At 35.2% G+C, this 14,673-nt stretch overlaps 1 protein-coding gene across 1 annotated transcript in view; it reads left to right on the top strand.

The window, feature by feature from the left end:
* SamDC (S-adenosylmethionine decarboxylase) overlaps positions 1–14,673 on the top strand; it is a 144,052-nt gene that overhangs the window by 54,922 nt on the left and 74,457 nt on the right. Inside the window, exon 2 of the mRNA XM_090403402.1 lies at positions 14,079–14,165. Within this exon, the coding sequence (XP_090259528.1) occupies positions 14,079–14,165 (87 nt within the window). The remainder of the gene's footprint in view (positions 1–14,078; positions 14,166–14,673) is intronic.

Here is a 14,673-nt window from a genome sequence, read left to right as displayed (position 1 = left end):
TTCTCAACTTCTCACTTACTAGTACGTGTTGCCTTTGACTGCTATTCAGATCTTGCCAACACCTTTTGTAGTGTTCCTTTTATCCGTGCAGTGCGTCAGGTTTACGTCAAGTCCCATTACTGCGAAACGAGTTGGTGATGGGACTTGTATTATGACAGGTTCTCTTCAACAGGAGCGTATAATAGTGCGGTAACGTTGATATTTCCACGATATCATGCGTAGAGATTAACCCACATGTTCTTTAGTTGTAACTTGCTCTGTATGTAACGCGCACTGTAATTAGTGAATTTGTATATCATATTATCTGTCATGCTTCATAATCGAAGGAAATTGGGTCAGTCACTCATGCCGATTATGTAAAACCAGTTGCCACATTTCGATCTTAACTGCTACCAATCATACTGTAAATCTTCTGCGTTGGGGATTTGAACAAATTTTAATTATGTAACACAATTCTCCTGTCGTGCATTCCCGCCGCTGACGTAACAACTGCAAAAAACATTCAAGCAGGTTGTTACATTGGGAACCTTTGGGTACAAAGCAGGGAGGGAGGAAGAGACAAGAAAAGTATGAAATGGATCTGTCGAAAGTTCTCAAACTCCAACTTAAAGCATGTTGCCTTCCGCAGGAATCTGTTAATTGTAGCTACGGAGACAATTTTCAGGATCACCGTCCATTCGTGGACTTAAATCAGTGTCTAGCTGGTTTGGAAAACCTGTTTTTGAGACTCGACGAGTCCGAATCCAGCCTTAGAAGGCGAGGCGGTCTAAAAAGTTAATTTTTTTTAAACTGAATTTCTTTTGAAAATTATTTGATCGCAAAAAAATTTAAGTTTTCATTGGTGAAATTTTAATTAGTACTTACTGTTGTTTAATAAGTTTTTTGATCGAATAAATGTCATACAATTTAGAACCAAAATCCAGGATTATCTTTGGTTATCTAGATCAGTGGTTCCCAAACTTTTGGATGTCAGGGCCCCCTTTGGAAAAATGAAAATATTACACGGTCCCCCTCTAAAAAATTATATTTACTAATAATGAATATTAGTAAATATATGCTTATTCATATAAGCATGTATTTAAAAAAAAAACTTACAAACGCAAAATCTTGCGCTCATTTAAAACGGCCAAGTTTTTCGCGCTTTAAATTAATGTTTCATTGCTAGTGTACACAGGTGCGGCGATGCGCGGGAAAGATATACGCTTGGTGTGCATGTTTTGTATTGAAAATAAATATTATAATAATATGTCTGTATTAGGATTTTTTTTTTTTTCCCCGATTGGGGCCATGAAATCTTTTAATTTTTCCAAAGGGGGCCTGACATCTATAAGTTTTAGAAGCACTGATCTAGATGATCTGTTTACATCAACATTTTTTTGAGCTTGAGCCAGTGGCGCACTCAGGATTTAATCTTGGGTTGGAGGGAGAGTTGAGTAGACGATTTGAAAATACACACTGCCCATTGCATACGACCTATGACCGAGCATCTGCAGTGAACACTAATACATGATACCCGTGATCTCCTCTGGCCTGGCTCGTGCAAACGAAGTAGCTCTCGGTCCGCCCGAGCATTGCTTCGTTCGCCTTGCGTTCATAGCGGTCGTGATTCCCGAGAGCTACAGGGTGTGATCGCTAATTCATTAGTAATATAGAAATAGAAGACGCAACACAACATAAATAAAAAAAAAATGAGTCTTAATTAGGAAAAGATTTTTGGAAAATTTTCTAGTGTTTTTTCCTTTTTCTTTGGGGGAAGGCCCCTTGTCCCCCCCCCCCCCCGGGTACGCCACTGGCTTGAATAAATAAATTCCTTTTCTCTTCAGGTAAAAAAAGGTATAAAAAAACGAACTAACCATTTTTAACTATTTGTATTTCTTTATACACAGTTTTATTCAGTATAAAATTTAAGAAACCAATGCTTTTAAAGATGTCTGACAATTTCGAACGAACTTGCTTGCAAAAATTTGTGGCCATTGAAAATATTCTTTAAGAATTTGTTAATACTTGTTGAGTCTTTTGCTTAGCTTGATATCCTTGCCGTAGCGCAATTGGAAGAACGACTATACGTTGCGTCCTTTGATTGGAAAAAGACTTGGGTTCGATTCTCCTTGTGACGAGGGGAACCGGAAGTTTTCAGTTTGAAGGTGAGGTAGCAGGGTTTTTCCGCCCTGCATGTAGGCAAATTGATCCTACCGTACTGTTAGTGGCGGTAGATGGTGTTGTGTTAGTTGAATTGTGGTATAGTTTATTGATGGAGAACTGAATTCTTAATGTCGCCTAATAATTATTATTCCAAGTTTTCTTTGCTTTTCTTTGTATTTTTAAATAAGACATTCTTGTTTTAAAATTTATTCCTCTCTGAGTGATAACACTAAAGATTTTTTTTTTTTTTTCACCTTATGAAATTCCTTTTGAATTATTCTATCGCTAGCATTTTTTCTTCGTTTGCCTCAACAGTATTCATTAGACTTTTCATTATGTTCAGTACTTTAATTGGAAAAGTCTTCATTTTCTTTTGCAAAATCTAAAATCCGTTTCGGTAAGATGTCAGAAGATCCGAGTCGGGATTTTTGTGCTCTTTATATGCGAATTTCGATTTTTAGTAAGTTTTCGGCCTGAGTCGCACCGAATTTCTCTCACCTCAGTTAACTGTCAAATCTGCTGAACAGAGTTGCATCTTGTCCACAATTACTCAAAGCAATCTTAGCTTTCGTGAATTATCCAAATTGTGAACAATTGAATGCAATTTGCAGCGAGTTCCAACGTGTTTTAACATCCAATTCCAACACATGCCTCAGTTCACTGTTTTTTTGTTGCAGAAGACTTGCGTAAAACCGCAAACATTTTGAATATTTTCATTAAAATCGTTTAAATATGAACATTTTAATCGATGTCAGTATGTGTTGGTTTTATTTAGTAGATTTTTAACGATAAAATGAAGAATGTAGTTTAGAATCAAATACTCACGCAATCTGTTTTACTTTGTCGGAAACTTGATCTGCTGATTAAATTTCACCTTTCACACTTCCCGCAATCGGTTTTTATTTGGTCGTATTCGTGAATTACGTGCTAATAATTTAGTAATGAGATTAATATTTCCTTATGTGAAGTGCTCGTAAGAGCGAGTGATTCGGAGTATTCGTTTTTAGTCTTAGATAATTTTCATTCAGAAATTTTACTTCACAAACCAAGATCAACCTGCAAGATAAACGAATCATCCAAAAACTGATGTTTATGATACAGCAGGGATAGTACAAAGTACTTAGTATTAGGAAAAGGTGACAGGAATAGTCATGCTGTTATCCAAATAAGATTAGAAGACAACATTATTCGGAATGTTTTTTTTTTTCTTTACGGGTTTTTTAACGGAAGTTTTTTTTTTTTTTTACGGTTGAAGGGAAATGTGAAATGATAATTGCATACTTTTTGTGTGAAAAGGTTAATGTTTGAAGGAAATACCATTTATTATTTCACCATCAAAAAAAAAAAAAAAAGGAAAGAGCAACATTCAAGTGTCGACGAGTTATAATACTAAACAAATAGAAGAACAAAGTCTAAGTGGTGAAAGCAGTAGAAAGTTCAAGAGAAAGATGTCTGCACTCGAGAGCACAAACCGATTACTTGAATAGAAATATACGGGTCAGTGTTTCAAGAGGTGTGTGGACGGGGGGGGGGGAAAGAACAACTTTCTTGAAAGTGCAGTCAAGTGATATCTACATGAGTAATTTGCACTTACGTACTGTCACAAAAATATATTCTATCACTTCGGATATGGGCCGAAATCAAATCTCTAAGGTTTTTTTTTTGGGGGGGGGGGGGTTGTCCTCGTTTTCAGGTTACCTACAGACCGATTTAATTGCACGAGTTTCTTCAGTCGCTATCTATTCACTTGTAATGGAACATTGTTACATAATAGTTAATACAGGGAGTAAGGTAAGAAATTAATTGTGGATTTGTTAAAAAAAAAAAATAAATAAATAAAATCTGGTGGTTGACCATTTCAACATCAAATTTATCCATGTTTTTACTAATTGAAGATTTCAACAATGGGTTAAGTTCGTAACTAGAGCGTAAATTCCCATAAGTTTTGTTGCATAAAGCACTAGTAAGTAGCATAATGTCAGAGAATGATTGCGACTTAAAAAAAAAAAAAAAAAATCGAATTTTCTAAATAACGTTTTTGGTTAGTGACACTAATTACAGCGATTGTAACCTAGAACAGTACTTAAGTGCTTTTCGCGAGATACGTAAGGCCGTATCGTAGATACGCGTTATTCCGTGAATGTAGGTAGCTAGACGAGTTTTTATTCAGATTTGGTATTTAATGTTACTTTGAAGACTCATCTAAGAATATCGAATTCTTACAAACAGTTGCCTAGCTATTTCTGAAAAATGTCGATATTTTGTTTTGCATCCACTTCGTTCTGGCTGGATAAAATTTAATAAATGCTGAATGTACAAGAATGCACTTTTTTTTTTTTTTTTTTTTTTTTTACGGAGATAATTTTTATTATCAAAATTTAGCGAAATGATTCGAATTGATTAATAATTCTCAATTAGCCTGGATGGAACTAATGAAACTTAGTATTTGGGATCTGTTAAATTGGACCATTTACATTAGCAAAATTAGACAAAACAAAACTGTTACGAGTGATTAAAAAAAAACGGATTAACGTTAATATATTATACACACTTAAATTAATTTTTTAATTTAAGTTAAATTAATTAAACAGATTTTGACGAAACTCACTACATAGCATCATACTGATGTGTTGCTATAACAGTGACTTGAGTATTTGAACCAGTCCTTGGTTCAGGATTGGCTGATGAAACATACGTTCCTCTCCCATAATTCGATTTTTATTGGAAAAAGGATCTGAACTGATGAATATAGCTCTTCCTTATTTTGTTATAAGTTGACTTTATTGGAAAAACAACTGGCATAAAATAATTCTTTGTGGTTTGGAAAGTAATGAAATTTAGTATTTAAGTTGGATATTTTTTAATGGCAAAATTAGGCAAAACATTCATTTGTAGTACAGGCTAAAATGACTAAAGGTTCATTGGTTGATCATTAATGATGTTATGAACCAAGAATGCATTTTACAAAATGCACTTTTTTTTATGATTGCAAAATCATTTCCTTACTTGTTATATAGTAGACATACCGTTATATAGACCTAATAAATTATACTTGCCAAGAAATTATATTGAATGTCATCAAAAGAATGGAGCATTACTAACAGAAGAGTTGGAAATCAAAAACAGATGGAAAGAATACTGTACAGCAAAGTGGATAAAGAAAATATGGAGCCCTCTCACCAGTAAAATTTAATTTGAAACCTCCTCCACTTAAGCATGAAGTTGAAAGAGCAGTTAAGCAACTTAACAGCAATAAGGCCCCAGGTGCAGATAAAATCCCAGCAGAATTAATGTCACAGGGGATGGAGGTATAAGAGCATTTCATAGATTGATTTATAAGGATATGGGAGACAGGATCATGGCTTAGAGACTGGAAGAAGTCTGTTTCCATACCACTACCTAAAGGAGGTATGAAAGCATGCAAGAACTATTAGTTTAATATCTCATACAAGCAAAATTTTATTGAAGATCATGCTAAATAGGATTGAGGTAGAGATGCCCAAGGAACAAGCAGGTTTTAGGAATCCTTTGCCTTAGACAGATCATAGAAAAATATAAAGAATTCAGACTCCCTCTGGTAATGTGTTTCTTAGACTACTCTAAAGCTTTTGACTGTGTTGAGCATGTGAAACTGTGGTAAGTAATGAAAAGAATGGGTTTTTCTCAACACACTATCAGGTTGATAGCCAACTTGTACAGGGAGCAAGAAGCCACAGTAAGAACAGGTGTTGGATTGACTGACTGGCTTCAAGTTGGAAAAGGAGTTAGGCAACGATGTTTATTTTCTCCTCACTTGTTTAGTATATATGCGGAGGACATCATGCATGAAGCATTGGATGAGCTCAAGACGGGAATTAGTGCAGGAGGTAGATTGATCAGTAATCTGAGGTATGCTGATGATACAGTACTCATTTGTAATGACATGGAAGAACTAGGACTAATTCCTGATAAAGTTAACAAGATCAGTAATAACAGAGGACTTCAACTCAACCCTAGCAAAACAAAGATTATGGTTCTCAAAGGAAATACAAACATGGAAGTTCTTGAGAAACAAGTGTACCTTAATGGAGAAAGAATTGAGGAAGTAAATAAGTTTGAGTACATGGGATCCATTATTAATGTGAAGAATTGCTGTTCAGGAATGGCTAAAACAGCAGTCAGAGACCTGTCTAAAATCTGGAATTATGGATCTAACTCCATGGGAACAAAGTTGCGGATTTTGGATGCAGTTGTTTTTCCAACAGCGACTTATGGATGTGAGACTTAGAACCTAAAGAAGTCAGATAAAAAACAGATATCTGCTTTTGAGATGTGGTGTTACAGAAGGCTGTTGAGGATATCATATACTGAAAGGCTACAAATGAATGTTAGAAAAGATCAGTAGAATTTTAAGGCTCTAAGAACTTTAAGGATATTGACAGAAGAAAGTTAAAATATTTTGGACACATTGAAAGGATGGAAGGTGGACTTGTTCTTCTCAGAACAGTAATAGAAGATAAAGTTCCTGGAAAAAGAGGAAGGGGTAGACCATTAATGAAATGGATGGATGGATGGTGTGTGTGGAATGACTGATCTTCAGAGAGTTGATACCTCCAGAAAAGCAAACAGCAGGGCTACATGGTGAGACCTGGTGTGGCACATCACCGAGCATCGGAGTGACCATACCGCATCTGTAGATGCCCAGTTGAACATATAGATAGAAGAAATTATATTCTTGTTTAATCTTTTACTGTGTAGACAGTTTGTACGAGAGGCTGACTTCAACAGTTTAACTCGTGGTTTAACTCTTTATCTAAGTGTAAGCAAACAAAGTTTGCACCTGAGGTATTTTCAGGACTCGGGCAACTCATATATAGAAGCTAATGACTTCATTTCACTTGCCTTGGCATCCCATAATGCAAAGCACATATCCTTGTGGACATGCTTAATGTTATACATTAAGCGAAGGGTCACTACCCAGACCGGTTTCGACCTTTATTGAGGTCTCATCAGTGGGAGCCAAACCCAGAGGTGATACTGAGGTTGAAGCAATGCAGAAGTCATGTTTACCTATACGAGTTGCCAAAAGGCCATAATAAGTCGCACCTTATTATTGAATTACTCTGGATTAGAGAAAGCTGTTGGAAGTTTTTTTCCCACTTGGTTAATATATATTTAGTTTAATCCTTTATCCAAGTGTAAGCAAACAAAGTTTGCACCTGAAGTATCTTCAGGACTGAGGTAACTCGTGGTAAAGGTGGACCAAGCTATCATCACTCCTTGTCTTAGTATCCCCCATAATGAAAGCACATCTCCTTGCAGATATGTATAATGCTATGCATTAAGGGAAGGGCCACTACCCAGACCGGTTTCGACCTTTTGTTTGCTTACACTCGGATAAAGAATTAAACTAAATTTATTATAGTCTAACCAAGTGGGAAAAAACTTCCTCGATGAGTCTTTAGACTCCCTGGAGGTGTCACGTAATAATAACTTCAACATCTTTCTCTAAATCCAGAGTAATTTAATAATAAGGTGATTCACCTTTTGGCAACTTGTATAGGTAAATATGACTTCTCCGTTGTTTCCACCTCTAAGTCTGGCTCCCACTGACAAGACCTCAATAAAGGTCGAAAACGGTCTGGGTAGTGGCCCTTCCTTAATGCATAGCATTATACAGGTCTGCAAGGAGATGTTCTTTGCATTATGGGAGATACTAAGACAAGGAGTGATGAGAGCTTGGTCCACCTTTACTACGAGTTGTCTCAGTCCTGAAGATACTTCAGGTGCAAACTTTGTTTGCTTACACTTGGATAAAGGATTAAACTAAATTTATTATAGTCTAACCAAGTGGGAAAAAACTTCCAACATCTCTTACACCATACCTCGCATGCTTAATAAAGATCCCCTTTGTTATTTGCAGCAGCAGTAAATTATTGCCTAGATCAAATTTCCAACTTGAAAGCTTCCTTGAAATTGATTAGGTACTGAAACATCTGTAAATAATGAAATTAACATCTTGATAATGTTGCTTATGACCAGATATGACATTCGGTATTACATCTGGAACAATTCAGAGCTCTCGCCATCTAAAGTAACCTCTCCAAATAAGCTAGTCACAGCAGTCAACAGTTTTGTCCATCCTTAGGGAGCATGGTTACCATTTAGCCATATATAGCTCTAGTGGTTTAGTATATTTGATGTATCTGTACTCTTGACAACGATAGTTGTAAAACAGTTCTGTATATTTGGATTTAATTGGTTATTAAATTTTATGTACTTGCCTTGTTTATAAGTGGTTTCAGTTCTGTTTTATTCTCTTCTGACTCTTAAAATCATCTGTTAAAACACGTTTCGATGAGATGTCAGTGACAGAGTGGTGGAATTCCATAGATTGAATCTAGCTACATCATTGTGTGTGTGTATATGCAGTGTACATAGTTGCATTTTTTTCCATATAGCTTCAAACCTTGGTCTCTTATGTCTTAAGAGTTCCGTACTAATTTTTGTTATTTATCGGATTTCTCAGCTGTTTCTTAAAATTACTAGACTTTCCTTAACTAGAGCAAGGATATGTTGTTGAATAATATTAGACCCTACTCACTTGAAAGTGAGTGCTCTTCTAACAAAACATCACAACTTTTGATTTGCATTTGATTCAAGGAAATAGAGATGGAATTTCTCTCACTTATAAGCAGTCTAAGCCTTGCATTATTTGATTATCACTTCTGGTTAATGACTTGCTGCATAGATTGCAACTTATCTAGGATTGAGGTAGTTAATTCCATTTAGAGTTTCTCCTCTAAAAATCAGGCCTGGTATTGGAAAAGGATTGCTTTTCCAATACTGCTTGCACAGAGCTAGATCAAAAATGGAAAACATAATGACTGAAAATATCTAAAAGGCATCTTGGCATATGAAACAAAAGGATATTATCCACTCTTTCATATCTATGTAAGTGAACATTTTTTTGGCTTGAAAGTTTCAAAAGGTTCATTTCTTCTATAAAATTTACACACCAATCATGAATCCATTTACGAGAAGTACTCCTTCAAGCATGAGTTGCTAGTATTCATATGTAGATTTCTGCCTGATGTCTGAAATCTAATCTGAAGTATTAATAAAAAAAGAAATGCAGGCCCTTGGTCAAAAAGTTCATGCCTTGTTAGGTAATGTAGTACAAAGGCAACTCATGCTGAATTTTATTTGTAAGCACTTTCTCTTGCTTATCTTACTGTAAAAAATGGATATTTATCCTTTTGGTTTACAATGGCTTACATTTTGATGTTTTTATGAAGATTTCTGATTTACACGTAGTCCCACACTTCAGTGCAGAGGTATGGGAAACCAATATCTGATGGAATAGATTGGTTAATACTTATTCCTGAAGTGCCCTATGTCTGTCTGTATATTGTGTTCATCTGGCTGATTTGTCTGTTTTGAGGGACGAAAAACCTGAGTTTCCTGGTGGGGGGGCCTCCATTTAATTAAACTGGTGAACTCCGCATTTGATTGAAAACACCTGATAAAGTTCCTCGAATCATAGACAGGATTTGAACCCAGGTCTTTCCTCACCCTTCTAAATATATCCATTGTTAATCAGTGTTGCCAGGGGTTTACCTAGTATTTGTATGTGATTAAGTGCTTGATCCATCTTATTTTTCTAACAAGATATGCTGTTATTTAAAACAGTCAAATTTATAGCAAAATGGTATTACAATATGGTATTATTACAAAAGGATATTACAATCCTCGGAATTCCTGAGTTGCTTTAGCTTGCACTACTTGACATAAGTAGCTAAAGCAACTCGGGGTTACTGAGGATTCTTCTCATAATCTCTCAGATCAACTTACGAAACTTTCATTGTGTTTCTACAAACATTCGGCTTTGAAATAATGTCCACTTTGCCTATGTAATTGTAAATTGTTTATTTCTAGAATTTTCCATTTTAATATTTTCGCACCAGGGTTGACCATGGATAGCGAACCCACGGATAAGGGGGAACTACTGTAATTGCTTAGTGACTTGAAATTCTCCCAATCTTAAATTTTGACTTTTTGACCATATGTAAAGAATTGAATAAATGGAACAGTGATTCTAAAAATTGATTCAAAATTTTAGAATTGAAAATAGTTCATAACTTGTTTAGGTAAATTAATATTTTTTTTACTTTTTGTTTTTCAGATGTAATCAGTTCAGTTTATTTTTTTTTTTGCTAAGTATTGAAATGTAAAAATACACTGGTATCCAAAACCTAAGGATGGACACTATTTCTGAAGATTACAACTGCAAATTTGTGGCAATTTGTAGAACTATTTCAAGTAGAAAGTGGGTGCACATTTCAATTTTTGAATTGTGCACAAAAGAGTCATGCGGTAGCAGTCAACAGAATAAAAGGCAAAGGGCTGTTCTAAGCGAATTGTGTTTGAAGGAACAAAGTTACAAACTTTGAATGTCTTTTAATGTCTCAAAGACATCATCTAGATGATTTCATGTAAGGAAGAATTATTTGAAAGCTTGAAGGCTGCAGAATTACTGATATTGCCAGAGAGTTTGGAATCTCACAAATTGTATCTAGGCTCTGGACAGCATTTCAACCCAATGGAATGTGTTCCAGATATTTGTTAAGAGATTGCCCTTGCTCTAACTTGGAGCATGAAGACAGATTTTTGGTTATAACAGCAAAACGCAATTGATGCACCACAGCAGGTCAATTTGCAAGTCGGTTCCATTCAAGCACATGTATGCAGATGTCTCGACAAACTGAGGCAAGATGTCTATGACAAGTAGGCCTGTACACCTGAAGGCCTGTAGTTTTTGTCCATTTTTCCACAGTTCATTGTAGAGCACATTTTCAGTGGTGTTGCATCCACAAAAATTGGACAAGACACAAATTGGCTAATGTACTCTTTACAGATGAGTCGTTTGTCTTTCCTCCGATTCTAGATTACACTTGATCTGGCGTGAAAGTGGTACTGCTTGCTATTGCGAGAATGTTCTTAAAAGGGATAGATATGGTGGTGCTGGGGTCATGTTGTGGTGTGATATGTTTAATGGATTCACTGAGCTATAAGTGCTGGAAAAAATGGGACTGACTGGTGAACAGCGTTGCAATGAAGTTCGTCATGTTCAATTGTTCTGTGGTGCTGTAGGTAAAGAATTCATTTCTGTGAATGACAGTGCCACACGACATCATATGTGAACAATGGAGATACTTCTGGAGACCGAGGATATTGATTGAATTGAGTGGCCAGCATGCTCCCCAGATCTCAATCCCATAGAACATGTTTGGGACATAATAGGAAGACACGTTATTGTTTGAACTTCCCCTCCAGAAAACAAGGCTTTATTTTTGCTTTTGAAGGAGGAGTGATGTTTGCCAGTTTACCTCAAGAACTCCTGAATATCACTTGGTGCTAAGCATGTTGTGTGAGCTGCCTCACAGTTTGGAGTGGACATTTTCTGTACTGAAATCTCTCTATATAGTTTTCTGTAAGTGCATGAAGTACGGTACATTAATTCCTTAACTGCATCCTTTAGGAAATTTGTACCTTTTGCCAAAAAGGTTTTTTAATTTGTACCAAATTTATAACACACTTTTGTGTAATATAATTTATCAGTATGTTGCCAAGAAATTCATGTCCACATTTGACTATGTATTCTGTATGTATATTCTTGTACAGCAAAAAAAAAAAAAGAAAAGAAAAAAACTTCATAACAGTTACAAATAAACTGTGGCATAGCAAAGTATAAATGCAGTTAAACACATACAGAAATTACTGGTTATGTAAATACTGGATATACGTGGACATATTTTAGTCTTTTATTGAGAAGTTGTCATAGGCTGTCAACATTAAATTATATGCATACAGTCGAAATAGGAGATTAATTGACTGTGACTCACCCTGTTAAATGGTGGAAACATAATGCCAAAAGAAACTTTCATTTTATGAACACACATCACATTTTTAATTTCATGAACACACGTAATTTCTTTAACTTCCAAATCCTTGGCAAATTTGATTGGCATGTTGCAAACTCCTGTAAATAGTCTTCTTTAGAAGAGCAGTTTGATACCCATCTACTTCAGAAGCAGAAAGTTTTGCTTTTTCTACAGATGCTTTCATGGTGCTGTTTTACTGAAATTTCCCTTTTTTTTTTTTTTTTTACAGAGTCTACAGTTAAGCCAGCTACACATAACCAACATCCAGTTACAGTTAGTGCTAACCCATTGAACATGCCACTATCCTATGATTTTGTTGCATCTACCTCTAGAAGAACAGCCTTCCTTGGAAAGTATTCCCCAAGTACTACAACCTTCACCTGTTTAAACAAGAACATTTAATAGATTTCTTTATTTTATATAATCTGGAAATCATTTTCTAGAGACCATAGAACCTTATTAGGCCTTCACTAAGTGGGATAATGGTTTCACACTAGGTCAGTGGTTCCCAAACTGTGCGCTGCAGTGCTCTGGGGTGCTGCAAAATATTCCAATATTTTCACTGAAATAACTGTACCAACTGTGCACTGCAACTGTTAGGTAAGCTTATGTTCTGACTTTGGGTGGCATGAACAAATCCTGATACACTAAGGCTGTCGTGAACTGAAAAAGTTTGGGAACCACTGCACTGCCTATAATGCCATCAGTGGGATTTGAACCGTGTAGCCTGTTGCTTGAACAGTGCGCTAACCACTCAGCCAACAAATATGGTTTTGAAATGCCTCTCATATATAGGATTCATTAAAAAAAAATAGTAATAATAGCCAAAGATAGTTATGTATTACTGCAACAAAAATTATATACTCATATCCAGAGATTGTTTCTGTAGGATTGCTGCTTACAATCCAAACATTATCTAAGCAGATTTAACTTGTGTGATATAAAGTTTGTGAATGGCTGGCAAGCTGTAGCATGCAGTGATGAATCACTGTACATATTCCTCATATCATTTAGCTTGCTTGAGTAACTTTGCAGCTGAGACACTATTAACCAGAATTTATAATTCTAAGTGTGGTGGTTTTGTTATAATGTGGAGATGCTTCTCTTAATTTGGACTAAGATCTCTAGTTTTAGTCAGGACAATAGTCTAGTAGTTGCACTGGACAGTTGTGCCTATACTCTGATAACAACTAAGATGAGTAGTGATCATTTGTCTATTTTACTGCTGAGGACTGTGAAACATTATTTGATGAAATGGGCCAAATACAGAATTCTAATCTGGAGACCATGTAGCTCAGTTTCACTATATGAGCTATTGCCATTTTGAAAAAAAATAGGTTATAATACCTGTTAGAATATGAAGTTAACAGAGGCTTGTGGTAATAATTGCAGCTAAAGGTGGGTGGTCAGTGAGGGGAAGGGGTCTGTATGAAAATAGTAGTTCAACCCCTATAATGCATGGACACAGTTTATTTTAGAATTTCAAAGTGATCCAGAAAGCTGCCTACCTCTGTAGATGGTGGTAACAGCAAGTTTTTCTTGCCTATTTTTTCTACTGTGTAAGTCATGTATATCTATAAAATCCTAGTTAGGAACACATTTTTATGTTTTCTGTTTGTTTATTTTTAAACATTTTGTTTTTACAAAATCAGGGTAAATGCTGATTATCAGTTTTTACCTCATACCATCTTTTCCGTACTTTGGCAATGCATCAAGGCAAAAAAAGCCCTATGATTGAAATCAGGTGGTAGTATTCTAATGAACACATTTCTTTTGAAGAAACTCGCTAACTAAACAATCACTGTGAAGCTGGTAGCCATATTATTTGCAGCTTTCTAATGTTTTTAACTTATTAGAAAGTTAAATGTTCTGGTTAAAAATTATTACATATTTTGATATTTTTAGGCTCCTAAATCTGTAAATAAGAATTAATAATTGCATAAGACATGTTGCCCAGTGTAATATTAGCACATACTGCTATGACTAATTTTTTATTTCTGCTTCTTTTTTCAGAACTACCTGGGAATCTCTGCTTAAGTGTGTTAAGTGTGAAATTATAAGTTTCAAAAGCAACGAATATCTAGATGCATATGTGTTGAGGTAAGTTTCCTACCATAATTTTTCTAAATGCAGTAATGCTTAAACTGATTAATTACTAAACTAACACTTTCTAGAATGAATTACCTTTAAATTTAAACAAAATTCAAAATATTTATATTTGGAATAGGTCCTAAAAATCTTAATTTTAAAAATAATTCTTACAAATTTATTAGATCTATTAATGATTGTGTAATATTTATAAACTTAATCCTAAAAATATTCTAGCAAAAATTGTGTATATATATACATATATATATAGTTTTATATATATAAATAAATTTAACATGGTAAACAGCAGTGGTTTCTGAATGCACTCACATCCAGTTAAATATCTATTTCTTCACTTTCATTTGTACTTAATATTTAGATCATAGTTGTTAATTAGTATTTTTTTTACAGAAAGCACTGCTGTCATATCATAGCAGCTTCTCTTCATCATCTTGTTTTATTCTGTTTTCTTGTCTGCAGCCAGCACACCTAGGTGCACAGAAAGGCGTCATGCCGCCTT

The sequence above is a fragment of the Typopeltis vanoorti genome, chromosome 14 (assembly GCF_054136105.1).
Source record: "Typopeltis vanoorti isolate ZY-2024b chromosome 14, IOZ_Tvanoo_1.0, whole genome shotgun sequence".
In the NCBI taxonomy this organism is placed as follows: Eukaryota; Metazoa; Arthropoda; class Arachnida; order Uropygi; family Thelyphonidae; genus Typopeltis; species Typopeltis vanoorti.
The sequence above is the reverse complement of the archived record's forward strand: the minus strand, read 5'-3'. Positions and strand labels throughout refer to the sequence as shown.